At 37.4% G+C, this 19,181-nt stretch overlaps 1 protein-coding gene and 1 long non-coding RNA gene across 2 annotated transcripts in view; one reads left to right on the top strand and one right to left on the bottom strand.

Moving 5' to 3' along the window:
* The window catches only part of LOC309608188, a 72,023-nt gene that overhangs the window by 27,983 nt on the left and 24,859 nt on the right, over positions 1 to 19,181 (bottom strand). The gene's annotated exons all lie outside the window — the stretch shown is intronic.
* The window catches only part of CYP39A1 (cytochrome P450 family 39 subfamily A member 1), a 68,960-nt gene that overhangs the window by 38,497 nt on the left and 11,282 nt on the right, over positions 1 to 19,181 (top strand). Inside the window, exons 8-10 of the mRNA XM_082347626.1 lie at positions 3,663 to 3,796; positions 11,466 to 11,561; positions 12,411 to 12,499. Of these exons, the coding sequence (XP_082203752.1) occupies positions 3,663 to 3,796; positions 11,466 to 11,561; positions 12,411 to 12,499 (319 nt within the window). The remainder of the gene's footprint in view (positions 1 to 3,662; positions 3,797 to 11,465; positions 11,562 to 12,410; positions 12,500 to 19,181) is intronic.

Below are 19,181 nucleotides of genomic sequence, written 5' to 3'. Positions count from 1 at the left end.
TATTTTATGTATTTATTTATTGAATAAATGTGTGTGTGTGTGTGTGTGTGTGTGAAGGGGAGGGAGCTTGAAATATGAAGGAGACAGAGGAGTCATCTCTCAACAAAGGACCTACTTTAATGATCCTGTTTGATTCATGTTCCTTTTTTTTAGGTCCAAGAAATCATATTTTTATAATTAATTTTGGAATTTAAGTTACTTTTCTTTCTGCCTGGGTGAGTGCTACTCATCCTTCCAGGCTTAGCTGAAACTCCAGCCCTAGGCAAGAGGGGATGAATGCCATTGAGCCTCAAATCCTCTCTTATGAAACTTATATTATAGTTATTTGTATCCAGATATTATTTTGTGTCCTTATGTCCAAGCTCCTTTAAAACAGTGACTGTGTCTTTCTTATTCGTTTCTCCTCTCAGGGGAGGCACTGGGACCCAGGGAGCAAGGGTAAGGGCTTTTAGTGTAGACAGACATAGGTTTGAAGGCTGCTCTGACACTTTCAAGCTTCTCCTTGGACACATGAAAACTTGATGGCTGGCAGATTGTGATGAGGAATAAATGAAGTGGTCCAACATATTGGTGACATTAGATGGTCAATAAATTAGTATTATTCTCTTCCTATCTCTTACAGCACCTATGCTTGGGCTAACATGTAACAGATATGAAGCAAGTATATATTGAGTGAATAAATGGTTGAAGTAGTAGAATTTTGATCTATTATATATCCTTAACAAATATAAATTACAGTTACTGTGTTCTAACTGCTTGTCATGCCTGCGGAAACCCAAAACTATACAGAATATTTTAGAAACATTCTTTGCTATTTCTGAACTCAAGACTCATCCTTTTATTTGGTTTCAAATATCCTATGATTTGGTTTGACTTTTATTGCATTTGTGCCAAGAATTAAACAGATGGCTTCTGAATTTTTCCCCAAATCACCCATAGTTTCTTCCCCGGCTGCCTTTGTACTGGTCCCCATCTCCATCAGGCCCTAGCCCTTTTGATGATTACCTTGGCATTCTTCCAAGTGGCGCCTTCTAATTTTAGAGTCAAAACACTGGAAGAACAAACCACAGATGTGCATTGAAATATGTACAGTATGGGTACAGAGCTATTTCTAAGAGTTATAATAAGAAAGGTCTCTAAACTAAAGATGTTGTTTGAAAACAGCATCTTTTTCTTTTTCTTTGTCTAGTCTGAGAATACTACCTTATTTTTCCTACATCACACTGGGACTTGAGAAACTAAAAATATTTTTTCAAAACATTTATTTTCCAAGTGTAGTCTACATCTCTTCTACATTTGTAGGTCATAATAGATTTTGTTTTCAACTCAGAACAAGCTTTTGTTTCTTTATTGTATAATACAGAACATTTTTTTTGCACTTTATAATTCAATTAGTCTCCTAAGAATAATTCATAAAAAACTTTTTCTCCAAAAGAAGGTCAGAAACTTCACTATTACCAGAGTCCAGAGTCCTTTTTCAAGGCCAGAATTATGCCTGTCTCGTAATAGGTTGGTCACTTTGGAGTCACACAGATCTGATTTCAAACACAAAATCTGACCCATGGTAGTCATTTATCCTTGATCAATTAGAGAAATATTTATTTTCTATATCCTATAGCTTCAGTAAAGTAAAATACAAAAAATAAGTAGAGGGATTGTTTGGTGAATTTGTCTAATGTAGATGCTCTAAATAGATTTTTAAAGAGAAAAACCTTTTTTAAAGTAAGATTTAGAATCTGAATTGTAGGTTACTGCTAATTTATTTGTAATGTCCATTCGGCAAGGGCCCTCATTTGCTGGGGTCACCTTGGTTTCCAAGATAAAGGTGAAATTGGTCTGAACTCCCTCACAGAGTTCTAGGGATCTTTGGAGGGAGAAGTGATGGAGACGGACAGAAGTGGAGGCCTGTGCCTCTCGGAATTTCTCATGACTTCCAGTCTCGCATTTCCTGATTTCTCCACTTCCGCTCTTATCCCTTCTGCAGTTCTGCCTCTTTTCCATATTGCATTGCTTCCTGGACATACCCAGATCTTTATTTCCCCAAGTGTTAACTTAAGGTGTGTGTTAGCTGACTTTATTAAAATATTAAAAATATAAGACAAGGAAAGGGAAAATTACACAGTAGCCAGAAATAACTTAAAATTGAGTATATGACATAAAGTTGAATTTTCTGTTCTTAAAAGTCCCATCTGCCATTTATTTCTCCCTTGGAGAGTTTTCCTTAGTTTTCTAATAGGTTGTCGGTCACCTGCCATGTAGACAATGGTCTTCTTTTTCTTTTTTTTTCACTCAAGTACACTCTAAAAGAAACTCAGATCCCCTCATACATTTTTAAGTTGATGTTCTAAAATTTGTTATCCTGCATTTCAACACCTTCCCTGCTTTTAACTATCTTCAAATATTTTATATCTCATAGAACGGTTTCCTTGCCTGCATGGTGTACCTGTTAACTGTGTGTTCGTTTCTTACCTCCTAGACTGAGTGTATTGCGAGAATGCCTTCATTGTTGTAACCCTAGTGGAGCCTGACTCAACTCCTGGCTCTTGCTCAGTGCTCAAAAATCTGTCAAGTTTAATGGAGTGTATAGACGCCCCTATGGGAATTAATAGAACCAGAGCTCAAAAACCCTAGTTCCCAGACTCCACTAACCAGACACATTTGCTTCTGACTCCTCAGGAATTCCACCTGTACTGACAGAGAAGGTCTCCCAGGCAGCACCCACCCAGCCCTCTTCTGCAGGATGGGCTAGCTTTAGGACAAGCCTCATCCAGAGTCAAAGAGAAATGTGGCTGGAGACCCACATTCCACTCTCATCCACTCATGCCCAGTACAGTTGGGAGGAAAATGTGAAAGTTGACTTAAACTGACCATGTTGTTGACTTTTATTAAGCAAATACTGTCAAAATTGAAAGCTGAGTTGTTTAAAGTAATTTTCAAAATGTAAACATTTTACTTGAAATATCATTAATTAAACTGTCTCATTTGACTGAAGGCCCTGACCATATGTTGTTCCATAGAAAGATCAACCGCAATCCTTTTCCAGGTCACTTCAATCTAAATATTAGCTAAGGTATGCAACTTACAGTAGGAATGTTTGATGTACCTGTGTTTAGAGAGCTCATCATTCCAGATGAAATACATGTGTCCCATCACCCCTTTCCTAATATTCTTTTTGGGCTTTCTGAAATGTATGATTAAAAAACAAAAACAAAAACAAATCAGCAGGGAAGAGATAGAAGTAGTAAGTCAGGTGGCTTCTCAGATCTCTTACTTCGTACTTTTGATGCCGATATTTTATTGCTCTTTCCTTAAGTGGAATGAGAATTTGGACAAGAAACAAAGAAATGAGTAAAAACTGAACAACTTTATGACAGGGACTATCTTAGTCATCTGATAGCCATAGGACTGTGAGAAGGTTGGATACCAATCCATTACATTACAGTAATCAACACTGGTTTAGTTTTATATGCCATACATTTTATCTTGGTAAGAAGAAAATGATAAAAAGAGTCAATAACTTACTAAACTTGGTATGCAAAAGTAATAATAATATTAACACCTGATATCAGAGACAGTATTTAACTTAAATAGCTTACATAAAATCATTTTCTGGCCTCTTTAAGTCCATCTTTTTTTTTTTTTTTTTTAAATTCTCTTTCCAGGTAAAGATAAGATTAAAGTGTCTGAGGATGACTTGAAGAAACTCCCTCTAATTAAATGGTGTATTTTGGAAACCATTCGTTTAAGAGCCCCTGGTGTCATTACTAGAAAAGTGCTGAAGCCAGTTAAAATTTTGGTAAGCATTGGTTTTGTTTTAAAATAATGAACCTTCTGGGGGGAAAAAAGTAGATATTTTGCCCATTTATTATTAGATAATTTCTTAAGTTCCATGAAGTACTATGTGACCCTAGAATAGGTTACTAATAAGAGTTGTGCAGCACCAGTTTGTTAATATAGATATCTATCTATTGGCAACTATTTTAGCTAAAAGATAAGCCTTTCGTAATCATTTTGGCTATGTGATTCTATATCAGAATTAGTATAATCCTATTTCAATCAGGCAGGAGGGTCAGATAGTGTTTCCTCTGCTGAACCAACCAATGAGTATTCCTGAGTTGGAACAGGTTGAGGAATTGAGTGTGTGAGGGAAGTCCTTTAGGATAACTGGAAGACAGTTCAGATCACAGATACAGGAACAGATAGCAGGAATGCCATGGGTAATAGAAACTGATATTAGGAATTAGTGACAGAGTGAGGTCCTCTCTATGGGCAAAGTAGGAGAATATTCTCAAGTGCACCATGAAAGGTATGTGCATGTGGCAAACGTTCAGTTCAATATTTGGTGAATCATTCAGGCAGAACAAAAAAAAAATTTTTTTTAAGGAATGATTTGGGACCTAAATTATCCAGATAGATTATAATTAGTCAGCCCTCCTCTCTTGTTAGCTTTTCTTCCCCATGGCTTAAGAGTGCTTGGATTAAAATCAAGAAAATTTTGTAGTAATAGAATTCAAAAGAGACAAAAAAATCCGAATTTGTTACAAGTTGCAACTTGCTAAATCCGAAAAAAAACATAGTTTATTTAACTGATCTTATGTAGATTGTAGCATTCAGTTTCAGCGGGATTTTAACAGTTTTTGCTTTTAAATAATCAAATTATCAATTACTTTAAGCTATGACTATAAGAGAATATATATATTTAAATATTTATAAATTTAAATATATATAAATTTATATATGTAATAAAAGAATATATATATTCTGTATTGAGAGGAAATAGTCAACCTGGTGCAATTAAGTAGAGCAATGTGTTTATTACCTTACTTTATTACTTTGAATATTACTATAATTGTTATTGAACTTTTAGTAAGCCTTATTTATATTCTGGGTAGTAGTAAATTAGCTGAAATGCAGAATAGTTATTTGACAAATAAGTGGGTATTTTGATTGTTATTTTAAGCATATAGATCCTATACAAGTTTTGTTAGATTAATACCTAAGTATTTCCGTTATTTTGGAGCTTTTGGAAATGGTATTTTTAATTTTTATTCATTTATTTATTTATTGTAATAAAGTGGGGTTTTCTTTTCTTTTTATTTATTTATTTTCTATTTGGCTGCGTTTGGGTCTTTGTTGCTGTGTGTGGGCTTTCTCTAGCTATGGCGAGCGGGGGCTCCTCTCCGTTGCGGTGCGCGGGCTTCTCATTGCGGTGGCTTCTCTTGTTGCGGAGCACGGGCTCTAGGCGCACGGGCTTCAGTAGTTGTGACACGCGGGCTCAGTAGTTGTGGCTCACGGGCTCTAGAGCACAGGCTTAGTAGTTGTGGCACACAGGCTTGGTTGCTCTGCAGCATGTGGGATCCTCCCGGACCAGGGTTTGAACCCGTGTTCCCTGCATTGGCAGGCGGATTCCCAACCACTGCCCCACCAGGGAAGCCCTGTAAATGGTATTTTTTAAAACTTTGATTCTCCATTGTACATTACTTGTCTGTAGGAATATAGTTGATTTTTGTGTGTTGACCTTGTATCTGCAATGTTGTGACATCAATATAGAAACCTGTTTCATTACAGTGTAAATCTGTCATTAACATTTTTTTTTATACACTATTCTTCACATTTCATGCATCTAAGGAGTTTTCATATTTATTTCAAGGCCACATTAATAGTACATTGAGTTGATAGCTTAAATATTTAATTAATTCCTGACTCTTGAGAGTTTAGGTAGTTTTCTTTGTTTTTAATATGGTAATTATTTGTATCTTTGTGCCTAGTACATTTTCTTTTTTAAGGATTATCATTGAATTATGCTTTCGTAGTGGATTACTGGTCCAAGGGTATGAACACATTTATGATTCACTGCCTAAAATACTTTTACAAAACTGGACTATTTTATAGGTCCAACACCTATGGATTCCCAATAAAATATTTTAATTAAAAATAATAGATATCCAAAACAATTTGATAAATTATTTTAAAAATTCATAGTCTCTTACTTCTCCTTCCTCACACCCACACGTTCTTCCTAGAGGACATGAGGCTCAGAAGCATCCAAGGTGCCTTCCAAGCCCTCGCAGCAGCAGTTATGCCTCTGTTAGTGGTAGCGCAACCCCACAAACACGTACTCAGGCTGCTATCATCCCAGAATGTTCCAGCATTTCCTTTCATTATTTTTGACATCTTTTTAATATTTATAAAAGGTGCAGTGGTTCCTGTACCTGCTATTTCTTCTGTACACAAAATAAACACTGCCTTTCCTCTTAGGAGGCCCAAACTAATCACTGTGATGTTCACCCTACAGAGTTGAGACTTTAAAAATAATAAATGGAACCGTTTTTTTTCTTATTACACAAGCAAAGTATGGTAATTAGGGGGAAACAAAGACCATAAAAAGAAGCTCAAGGAAGAAATTAAAAATTGCTTAGAATCTTGCAAGTTAGAGATAACCACTATGAACATTTGTTATTATTATAATTTCAGAAATTTTTCCTGTAGTATGTGCATTAAAAAAATAAATTGGAGTCACACAAAGCTAATTTTCTCACAACCTGCTTTTATTTTATTTAATAATAGATCCCAAATAGTTTTCTGTATCAATAAAAGACATCCACATCATTTTGAATTACAGCATAATCTAATATATGGACATCAAATAAAATTTAAAATCAGTTCAATGTTCTTGAATATGTATGTGGCTTCCATTCTTTCACTATTATAAACAGTGCAAAGATTAACATTCCTATAGCTAAATATTTGTGCACATTACCGATTATTTCCTTAGTATAAATTCATATGACTTGGTTCTTTTAAGCTTCAAATATTTTCTAAAACAGGTGGAATGTCTTTGCTGAATATATTAATATGTTCCCAGGAATTTGGATCATAAAAATCATTTCAGATGGGATCATCTATGTTTTGACCAGTTAGACAACAGGTCAAGGTTCCTTGCTATGAATGCTGGAAGTATTCTCCACTGCTCTTTCCTAATGGAATCTGAACAGGATATTTATCACAGTCTGAACAGAATATTTATTTTTGCTCCTGTAATCATTCCTCTCTATATTTTTTTGGAATAAGTGAGAATGGACAAACACTGGTTTCTTTGGTTTACTGTATTCCTTCCTTCTCTTTATTATGCCACCTTTCCAAAACTCTTAAACTTCTACTTGTGCTCTCTTTACAAGGTTTCATATTTAGTACCAAGTTAATCTGCAAGAATACCCAGGAAAGAATTAACCAAAAAGAGTGTTGGAAAATATGAATAATTAAGGAATGTTAATTATCTTCTTAAGATGTTAAAACATGTAGCAAAACTACAGTAATTAAAATGGCATGATACTGGTGTCAGACCAGATATTTGGATCAATGTAACTGACTAGATAGATAAGAAAGAAACAAACCCCCTTGTGCAGAAGAATTTAATATTGGGTAAATGAATCATTGTAAGTCCATGAAGAGCAATGAGATTAATATATGGTTTTGGGTGACTGTCTAAAAGTGGGTATTTTTTTAACTTCTAGAGTAGTAGTTCTCAAACTTTTTGGCTTCAGGGCCCCTTTGTTCCCTACAGAATTATTAAGAACCCCAAAGAACTTTTGTCTATATAAGTTATATCTATCAATATTTACTGTTTTAGAAACTAAAGCTGAGAAATTATTAAAATATTTATTTAACAATTCATTTTAAAAATAATAAGAAATCTAATACATATTAAAATAATTGTGTGGGGGTTTTTTTTAAGATTTTTTTTTGATGTGGACCATTTTTAAAGTCTTTATTGAATTGTTACAATATTGCTTCTGTTTTATGTTTTGGTTTTTTGGAGCGAGGCATGTGGGATCTTAGCTCCCCGACCAGGGATTGAACCCACACGCCCTGCATTGGAAGGCAAAGTCTTAACCACTGGACTGCCAGGGAAGTCCCCAGATAGTGTGGTTTTTATGAAACATAACTATATTTTTCAAAACACAAAAAATGTAGAAGAATAGCATCATTTTAAGTGTTTGCAAATCTCTCTGATGCCTTTTGCTAATAGAAGAAATCTGAATTCCCACATATGTGTCTACAATCAGTTGTTGTGATATATTGTTTCCTATTGATGGAAATGAAGAAGATTCAGCCTCACACAGACATGTAACCAAAAAAGGAAGGAGTATTTTATTAGCCTTTTCAGATATTTCTGCGGCTATTCTTTGATACTACACTAAAACTCAACAGAGGTACTTTCTTAAAAGTTTGCTGCAATCTAAAAATATATTAATGAATTTTTTGTACTCAGTTACAGTAAAATCCATTCGTCTATCCTATACTTGGAATAAGTCTTTTACCCAGGAATGGTTTTTGATCTGGCAGATTCTCTGAAAATGTCTTGGGACTCCCAGAAGACCCTAAGCCACCTTTGAAAGCCACTGTTGTGGAGAGAAGAGGGCTTCTTATGTTTAGGATTAATCAATGAAACCACAAAGCAGATGAACACACTGTACCATATCAAAATTTAACATGTCCTATTTTTTAAAGTATAACCTAAATTAAATGTCAGCCAAAAATTAAGAATAAATGTCTGTATAAGTACAATTCAAGGGTTAATAATTTTAATATTTAATGAATTCACAGATCAATAAGTAAAAAACTAATATATATAGATAAATGAGGATAGGACATGAGCACAAAAGTTTTATAGAAGAAAATAAGAACATGGAAAATACTCAGCAAAGACATAAACTTTTAAACAGCAATCAAAAAAAACCTATTTAAAATGTCAGATTAGCAGATGAGAGGGCAGTGAAATTGATACTCTCATATATTTAGTTAGAAACATATCTTGCTACAAAATTTGAGGAAACAGTTGAGCAACATGTATTAATAGCCTTAGATGTTCAGAAGACATAGGACATGTATACTCCTATGTCTTCTGAATATATATGTTAAAAGATTTTATATGAACAATGCTTTGTGGAAGAAGATGTTTGTGATGGCATTATTTATTATAGCAAAAATAGTAGCGAATGATTGATTAAGAAGCCACTGGAGAGAAAATTATTTTAAATGAGTATACAATATAAAAATAATACTTATGCTATAATATCAAGTGAACAATGTAAGAGTCAAAAATTATTTATTCAGTAGGATAAAAACAATATGTATATACTAGGTATTTATATATGTAAACAATATTTATCAGTATATAGAAACAACAAACTATATTTAAAAACAACAATAAAAAAACCCAAAAAGCTAAACTACTGTTATTAGGTAAAAGTACTGGAGGGAAGTCTAGCCAATTGATAACTGTCTTTTGTTGCCAGCACTCTTGTTGTTTTCTTTTCTAGTTTTTTCCATTTTTCTGTATTTTCCAAAATTTCTAGAAAGCAGTTTTTATTACACAAAAGAATATACTTTTAATTTTTAAAGTACTTTTTTTTTTTTTTTTTAAAACAACTAACACCAAACAAGCTCCTGGCCAAGAGCTGGAGAGAAAGAATGTGCTTTGGGGCTCCTCCAATGGATGCTTTGCCTTTACAGGACTCCTCTTTTCTTGAAGTAAGAGTCTGCATTCCTTGCATTCACTTTGGTCTTAGCATCCTTCTTGAGTTACAACAGAGAATCCTTCTTCTCTTCCCTCTTCAAGAAAAGCCAATCTCTGGACTAGCAGATGAAGTTCATCTGGCCTCACAGCATCCCTGTGGGGTGGGCTAGCAAGTTCATTTCTGTCTACCTGACAGGTGTCATTATTGCCAACACAGAGAAGCTGTGACTTCCACTTCCTAGTGATCTATGCCCTGGTTCTCTGACTGTTTTGTCTCCCTCTTGATCTTTCTCTTCATGTGCCATGTTAACAAAGACAGGACTGTTTGGCCCGGACATAACGATGTCCGTTTGCTCAGAGGATTCCTTTGATACAACCAGCTCTCACACCCTTTTCTGCCACTCATCCGCCTGGCATTTGCTGCTGCAACAGGAACTTCTGTCTGGTCTCCTCCCTGTTGCTAGTGTGAATGCTGTTCCCGAGGCTGCCTTTGAAGTCTTCCTCTACTACCCCGCTTTGTAGGCTGCAGCAGTCAGCATCTCCACATCACGATCCTAGGTCAGCAGCCACTGAAGAGGGCTGTGGGGAGGGTGGGGGGAGGGCTAGGGCAGCAGCTGCCCTGACTAGATGCCTGGCCCAGGGCTGCCCCCACACCTATCAGGGCCCTCCCCCGCTGATTTCAGAGCCAATCAGGACCCCTCTAGCCTCAGTTCCAGCAGAGGTAGAACAAACACACAAGACTGGGATCTCACAGGTCTTTTCCACTTTAAAAATGGTAAGAGGGCATGAGCAAAAGTCTCCATCTCTTCCTATCTTGACCTGACTCACTCCAGCAATCCTGGCACTGAAATTACCAAACTCAAGTAATACTCAGCAACCATCGGAGTCAACAGGGGTTCTCTTGGGTTAAAAAACGATGGCCCCTCCCCATACTCCACTCCCTGCTCGCCTAAAAAAACATGTTTTCAATTGTAACATGCTACTGTTCTAGATACATAAACTTAAAGTAAGTGTTTTGCAAATATCTTGAGGACACTTCAAAATTACGCAGGATTAAACAGATGTGGATTCTGATGCTTGGCAAAGGGAGTTACTAATAAAACGTCTTCACCTCCATAGAGATGGTAGCTCTCTAGCGATCTCACACCTTGCGGGTGCTCTTTGTCCTCTGGTCCCTGAACAAGGTGATGTAAAGATGATTTTGTGACATAGTTTTTAGCTCTTGGTATAGTTTATATATCATGAAAATCTATTATAATGTGAATGGAGAAGGATCTTGCAGACTCTGCTGCTTGAGGAAACATACCGTTTATCATCAGTTTCACAACCACTGAGACCTCAAATGTGAAACCAACCCAATAAGCCCACAACACTTGCTTTGTCCCATTTCTTCCTAAGCAGTTGTCTTCAACTTCCTTCTGCCCTAACAGCTGCTGCTAGAGTGAAACAAACAAACAGAATCCACTGCCCCTGCCCTGACACTGTCATCAGCATCCCCAAGGACAGAACACCCACTGCCCCTGTTCTCAGTGCCAGTATGGCCAGTGTCCTGTCTCAGAGTTAGTTTTTTCTGTTCTAGAACCTGGGAATCCACTGTGGTTTCCATCATCAAGACCACTTGCTGCAAACTCCAATATCAAACATTAAAAGCTGCATTACAGTGGACTTAGACCAGTTTCTAAAATTTTCACGTGTATCTCTATCTTCCCCCATGTAACCAAAGATATATGTATGTATAACTGATCATCAGAATTAGACATCAGTAATTGCCTACATTGGAAAATAGAAATGAGCCATCTAGGAAAGAGATTTTCTCACCATTGATTATACGATGTATATGTCTTCTCTCTAATATGGTAATATGGTTGTAGGATTATTTTTAGTGACCCTAGCTCTCATTAAAGCAGATCTCAAAACATGACTTGGAGCCATTTTTCTGTTATAGAATTATACCGTTCCTTCTGGTGACTTGTTGATGTTGTCTCCATTTTGGCTACATAGAAATCCAAAGTATTTTCCTGAACCTGACCTGTTCAAGCCTGTAAGTTGTCTCTTTCAGTATACATTGTCCTTGGATTTCCTCTTTATGCCAGGAGTATGAGTTCATAAATTAACTAGGGCTATATCATTAAGCAGCCATACTTCTCTGGTAACTAAGGCTACAAAGCACAGACTAGATTTGTAATATAGATGTCATAACATTTACAAATCAGATAGAAAAGTTTTTGGAATAAGCTTCACCAACTTTAAAATAAATTTTTGTCTGAAACCAGCAGGACATGTTAAAAGTAAATATGCTTGGTTCTGATAGAAGCCATATTTCATGTTCTTCAGGCAATTGCTTCTGTTATTGGTTTCCAAGGAGTACAAAAATAAAAATGAAGCAAATTAAAACTGTGTTCTGCTATTTCTTAGAACTGGGGAGTTACAGGGCTAAACAAAATCTTAAGAGGTCATTTAGTCCATTCTCTGCCTTTAGGTAAATCTGTCAAAAATGGCATCCAGATGTATTAATTCTGCAGACCAAGCTTTCTCCAACAGGGAGGGCTGTCAGTGTCTCATTACTAAATTTATTACCTAGGGCAATTTTATGATGGAGCCTGAGGCCTTATTATAAATATTCTTCCTCTTCTGAGGTCAATTCTGTGGTTGATTTACATTATCATTTACATTTACCACTTAAAGTTCTTTTTAAACCTTTTTATTTATTAGTTCCCATTCCAAAAACATAATTGTGGCTGATATTAATAACAGGTTGGAAAAAATTACTAACAACCCTGCAACTTTATATGCAAGGATTAGCTGTACAAGATCATTTTTAGCCTAGAGAAATAAAGTTAAGCTTATTTATATAAGACTGATTTAGAAAAAAAATGTTTTCTTCCCACAGGAACGTTGGAAAAAGGCAAATTTAGAGAAGCATGCTTTCTTGGACTGCTTCATGGCATTTGGGAGTGGGAAGTACCAGTGTCCTGGAAGGTCAGTGCGACAGCTGGGGCACATTTATCCAGAAAGTCTGCAGAAAGACGAGGGCTTGGAGGGGGAAAGCTTTGGTTTAATCCCTCTTTTCTCTATTATCAAAAGTACAGGGAAATCTAGGAGACCACATTCTGTTTGATTGGCCCTCATATTGTGCGATGTCTTTGTGGGAATGTCTGCAGTGGCTTCTGATAGGAGACCTTGTGAGAATAAAATATTATAGTTGCAGCTGCCAGATGAAAGCTGGGTTTGTGTTTCAAATGCTCAGCTTTTCTATAAGGATAATTTGAAGTGGTTTGAGTTCTACTTTTTTTAAAGATATAGATAGAAGAATAATATTTATTGAACAACAACATTAGCACGGACATCTGCTGGGATTACAGAACATCTTTAACTTTGAGCATGAAAGCAGCTTACTGGGTGGTTTTTCTTTATTGAATTAGTTTGGTTCTGTAAAAAGTTGACTTTGATATCTTTTCGAGTTAAATTAATGTGGCACCCAGGCCTCCTCTTCAATGTGATGCCCTGTTCTAGGGCAAATTATCTACTGTTTATTTATTCAAGAAGAAACCTTTCTGAACATCTCACCTGTACCAGGCCCTCTGCTAGGCATTAGGGATAGAGCACTGAGGAAGATGGACATGGTCCCTGATCTCATAAAACTTACAGCCTACATTAAATAAATCCCATTTCCTTGTTGGTGATGGTTCTGTTGGAGAAATGTTGGTACCTATTTGTAACAAAATCTCACAGAGTGAACATACAAATCCTTTAAAAATTCTATATTCGAAATATTGTACTTTCTTAAGGCAATTGTCTTTGTTGTTTGAACATAATTACCAATCCATATTTGCAATTGTGACTTACTCAACAGCATCCGTTCAACTCCTCCTTTGTTTTATGTTTTATAATATCAACTTGCTTTTCATAATTGACACCTCCCCCAAAGTGGTTTTAATTAGCCTTAGCCAACCATGGAAATTCTATCTTCCTTCTTAGAAGTTATTCTAGAAGCTGAGGGGTAAGCAGATTTGTGCCTGGTGTTTCCCTGGAGACAACTATTCATCCTGGGGTAGGTCCTTGACTTAAACTGGCCAATCAGACTGAAAGGAGAGACTTTTTTCTTTCACCGTTAGGAGAGAGGCCCCCTCTGTCCTCCCCCGTTGGAAGTGAACAAGCAAGCAGGTAGCTAGCTCCAGTTGTTGCTAAGAGCCAGTTCAAGAGGAATAAGCTTTAGGATGGTTTGGAGTCTGTGGACACAGAGTAGAGATATGGGAAGAGCCTGGTCCATGAGATGTCATGTGCCACTGAATCATCAGTTTTGAGGAGCTTCTCTACTTCCTGTTATGTTAGATAATAAATGTTTTTTATTAATAATATATATTACATATATATGTAATAAATGTTCACTTATTTTTAAGGCAGTTTGAGTTGGAGGTTTCATTGGTTAGATCTGAAAGCATGCTGACATACCCACCAAAAAACTCCAAAGTTAACATTATAATTGAGTGTCAGATACTTTAAGGGAATAGTATAACCAACAAAAACAAACAATAACTACAAAAACCCATCATGCTCACCCTTTCTCATATTATTTTTACTTTAGAAAAGCAGTTTTTTTAAAAAATTTATTTATTTATTTGTTTTTGTTTTTGGCTGCATTGGGTCTTCGTTGCTGTGCGCGGGCTTTCTCTAGCTGCAGCGAGCGGAGGCCACTCCTCCTTGCAGTGCACGGGCTTCTCATTGCGGTGGCTTCTCTTGTTGCGGAGCACGGGCTCTAGGCGCACGGGCTTCAGTAGTTGTGGCTCCCGGGCTCTAGAGCGCAGGCTCAGTAGTTGTGGCGCACGGGCTTAGTTGCTCCGCAGCATGTGGGATCTTCCCGGGCAGGGATCGAACACGTGTCCCTCATTGGCAGGCGGATTCCTAACCACTGCGCACCCGGGAAGCCCAGAAAAGCAGTTCTTAAACCAATAGTACATTTATTATTTTTGTCACCAATATCAATGTTGTAAGAATAGGTCTTCTATAAATGTTAGATATTACTTTTTTTCAGGTCCCTTTAAATATATTCCCAGTTGTAACTAAAGAGTTTACTATAAGCATCTTTGAAATTGAGCTAGAAGTATTTTAGACCAAGAACTGAAATGCTTTGCAATGAAGCATGTAGTATGGGCCAATGGTCAAGGATTAACTGATGACTATGGTTTCTAAGAGGGGCTGTTAGGACATTACAGTGATATCTTTTGAGGCTGACAGACATTTGCTTGAGTTTGACAGTAATGGGTACAAAAGAGGGGACCATGACATTTCACCTCAATCAATAGTATATTATTTATATAGAAACTATACATTTTTCAATGTACCGAGCTTGTACTATATGTAAGGCAGTGTCCTGGGTACTGCAGAAGCTTTGGGCAAGAGTAAGACATGTTCTCAGCCCTCAGGAGAGGATGTCTTGGAGAAGGCGAGGAGGATACCATATCGAGTTCATAAATAACTGCAAGGAACGCAGGGTGAGAGATGGCCAAGCATCACGCTGTGCGGATTCAAGAGAGAGGGTGTATCTGGTCAGGGTGATCTTAGATGATTTTCTTGGGAGAGTGGCCTTTGAAGGGTTGGATGAACTTCCAGACTGAGGGAATAGTGATCGAGGGGTCATTTAGTACAGGGGTATGTAGGTTAGGGGTTATGGTTTTACTGTTACTGAGACCAGATTACAAGTGGTGGCAAGAAGCCAGACTGAAAAGGTACATTGGCCCAACCGGGAAGGCCCTTTAATACCTAGGTACACAGCTCACAAGGCACTAATGAAGTATTAAAAAGTTTTGGGTAGAGCAGACTAGAGTGGGGCATGCTGACATTCCATGTGAGAGACATGGAGTGGTGCAATCTAGCGGATTTGGAAGATGATTAGAAACAGTGACCAGACGAGAGGGAGGATTTGAGGAATGCTGTAGCTTTGAATCTAGGTGGCTGGAAGAGATGGTAGAAATAGGGAAATTAGGAACAGGAGCAATTTTGGGGACAAGATATTAAGTTTTCCTTTGAAAACTTTTGAGTGTGAAGTGCAGCAAAACATATTATATAACCAAAATCATATAACCAAAATCTACAGGTTAAATATGAATGTTGAATAAATATGACTTAATTTTTAAAAACCTTCTTAATCTAGTTTTCTATTAAGCTTCTATTTTTAATAGTCCATAATTTTCCTGTTACTTATTTTAAACAGCCAACTCATGAAACACTTTTTTAAAAAAACAGACAAAACAGAAAATTGTTCAGGAAGGTGAATGACTTCATTTGGACAACATATGCCAAGATAGATCTTTACACTAGAAAGTTAATCCCACAAACCCTTAGTATAATCCCTAGAAAATTGCACCCATTCTTAGTTTGTGTACCTCAAGCCAATTTATTTTCTCATGTACCAAATACTTAGTGAGTCAGAGAAAGTTGCCTAGGAAGTAGATGACAATCAAAGTTCGTCAAGAAAACAGTCTTGTGGCCTTGCAGCTGTTGCCCCTTGGTGTTCAGGCCACTGAGGCAGTCTGAGAGCCCCTCTCCCAAGTGAACACTAAATAAGAACTCAGTGCTTCCATCATCTGCCAACCAAAAAGCAGAATGAAAGAACTAGAGTTCCTCCTCTGAATGATGGGAGTTCAGAAAATATATGTGGAGGGTAAACCCCTTGCTAGCCACTTCCCTGTAGTGGAAGGGACCCCTTGTCAGTAAATCTACTGCTGGAGAAGTCTAGTGATTTTGCAGAAAAACAAACAGGAGAAAGCACACGAACTACTAGACTTTACCAGCCATGGGAGTATGCGAAATGAAGAGTGGACATTTTCCTCTTAACTGTGAATTTAGATGGAGGAATAGGACAGGGGATTTCCAGTGGGTGTCTCTGAGAGTTGATGATCTTAGCAGAAAGGGATGTGCTTGCCATTCCCACCCCCTGGAATGCACACCAAAGCCAACAGCCCTGATTTTCCTTGGTTCCCATCCCTGCAAGAGGATCCCAGTTGGCTGTATCATTGTGCTAACTGATATGGGTTAAATTCCAGTGTAAAACAATAGCCCTAATCTTTGGCAAGATAACCCCCTTACAAAGGCATGCTTGGATAAGAAAAGGGTGTAATAAGAGGAAGGCTGCAGTACTTGAGACATGGAAATGAAACATGGATTCCTCAGGGATAAAAACTGTGATTTCTACTTTTTTGTGTGTTTGGGTTCTTCATGTATCCTAGGGCAGTACTAGGTCATAAAGTCATGGACTTATCTTGAATTACTAATGAAAATCATATCGCTGTTGGAAAATTAATTCAAACATAGGTCCAGCTGATAGTAGGTTAGTAGTACTATTATTCAACCCACCAATTATCTCTTGAGCACCTAGTATTAATATGATTTCCTTCGTTCAATAAATACTTATCAATTGTATGCTATATGTCAGGGTAGAGTTCTAGGAGTTACCTTGGAAAACAAAATAATGGATGAAGTCCCTTCCCTCAAGGAGCTTATAATCTAACTCAAGACACCTTATTAAACACTAGGGAGATTCAAAGACACATAACATTCCTGAATTGCTTATAATGCAGTTGGAGAGATGAGACATAGCAACATGAAAAACAAGCTCTACTTAATAGCATAAGATGGCACTTGAGAAATGCCAGAGGACTGATCTATATCATAATTGCCATAGGAACTCAGAGGAAAGGGCACTGGAAAAGGCTTTATGGACTAGATGAAAATAATTACTAAACAGCACAAAAGAAAGCATACCTTCCTGAAAGGCAGTGGTATCAAACGTTGCGGGTAGAAAAAAAATTAAGTGCTCGCAGGAATGTAATGTACCTATATGTTAGTGGTAGCAAGGCAACTCTATATTTGGGGTTTGTGAAGCTCTGAGTACAGTAGTTTCTATATGTTTATTAGATTAATGATAATGTAATTTTAATAATTGTGCCTTATTCAGTAAAATATCTTTGCGCAATCTTGTATTTGAGAAGCACTATACTTAGAGATAGCTGATTGCTCTTGAGGAGTGAGCACCAGTCCCTATGGATTTCATGAGAAGTTGCGAATTCAATTCATATTCTGAGGAATTTGTTACGTAAACAAACGCATCCCCTCAACTCCAGTTGGTAACTGGAACGGAATGAACTGGGTTTACTAATATAATATTGCCCTAACATTTTCACTATGGCCATGCACATGTCCTGGAGGGGATGTGAAAAGGGTCGAGAGTGGGAAGAGCGGATGTAGTTAACTCCAAGACTGAGCGAGGCTGCCGGATCCTTTATTAACTTCTAGCCCTGCTTCTCTCTCCTTTCTGCTTTACTGAGGGGCAATGACTCACTCAAAGGAGCGCAGAAACCATTGGTGAAATCGCAGTCATTACTTTCCCAGCCATTTCATTCTGACACTTCATTAGGAGGCTAAGATTTAAGTCTGTCAAGAACAGAAGCAGCAAATTCCAGAGTGATTTGTTTTTAATTTATTTTTTATACAGCAGGTTCTTATTAGTTATCTGTTTTATACATATTAGTGTATATATGTCAATCCCAGTCTCCCAATTCACCCGACCACCATCACCCCCCCACCCCCGCTTTCCCCCTTTGGTGTCCATACGTTTGTTCTCTACATCTGCCTTGCAAACCAGAGTGATTTTTGGTACTTAGGCCAAAGTGCTTCTAAAATAAAACATGTTCATTTCTGCTCCAAAAATGTCAGAAAGGACCCTCTTTTCCTTTATTTACCAAGTAGATCGCTAGCCTCTCAGTCGTGCACGGGATACCTGCACAGGATTTGTAGCTGTTGGAGAGAAAGAAAGGGCACTTTGGGCTGGGTATCTCCCCACCACTTTTTTTTTTTTTTTTCATGGGCTTTCTCCCCTCATCAAACTGAGTTACTGCTCTTTGATAAGGTTGGTCTCTCTGTTTTTCAGAAAGAAGTTTCAGCTCCTAGGAAAAGAGGACTGGAATTAAAACTGTGCCATATCACAATTGCCCGTGGGTTATTATCTCTCCATCATTAATGTCTTCTTCTTCCTTGCTAATTGCCCTAATTTTCATTTGGAGATTCGTGGGATGCTGAGGTGCTGATTCCGCCCCCAGCACTATAGGAGTGAAGAACTGTCCCCTAAGCCAATTCTCACATCCCATCCCTGTGCCCTCCCTCCCTTCCCATAGTGATTGATTTTAGTCTTGCCTTGTGTTTTAAGCAGTACAATTAACTACCAAGTGAAAGTTTCTGTTGAGACTTCTGGGTCAGAAATAATCATTCCCTGTAGGATGTGACTAATGAAGCACTTGGCCCCAGAAACTGTCGGCAGCTATTTTGAGACTATAAAAGCAGGATGAAGTTGGTACCATAGAGCAGAGCAGCAGAGGCGAACTGGCTTCATGGTAACATCATTGAGCCGTCGGAGTGATCTCTGCCTGAGGCCAGCACCAGCTCTAGGTTTTTCAGGTACATAAATCGATACAGTCCCTTCAATACAGAAACCAGTCTAATGGGGTTTTCTGTCACTTGCAACCAAAAGCGTCCTAAGTAATATATAATTTCCTTAAAAGCAAAAGCTTTCTTTCAAGATCTGTTGAACTCCGTGAAATATTGTATTAACATATACTAACCACATCAGTTAATAGCTTTCTAAATAGCTTGGGCTTTGTAAGGGGGT

This window comes from Balaenoptera borealis (assembly GCF_965194805.1).
Source record: "Balaenoptera borealis genome assembly, chromosome: 12".
NCBI lineage: Eukaryota > Metazoa > Chordata > Mammalia > Artiodactyla > Balaenopteridae > Balaenoptera > Balaenoptera borealis.
Note: the sequence above shows the minus strand (reverse complement) of the source record. Positions and strands in the feature narration are given on the sequence as shown.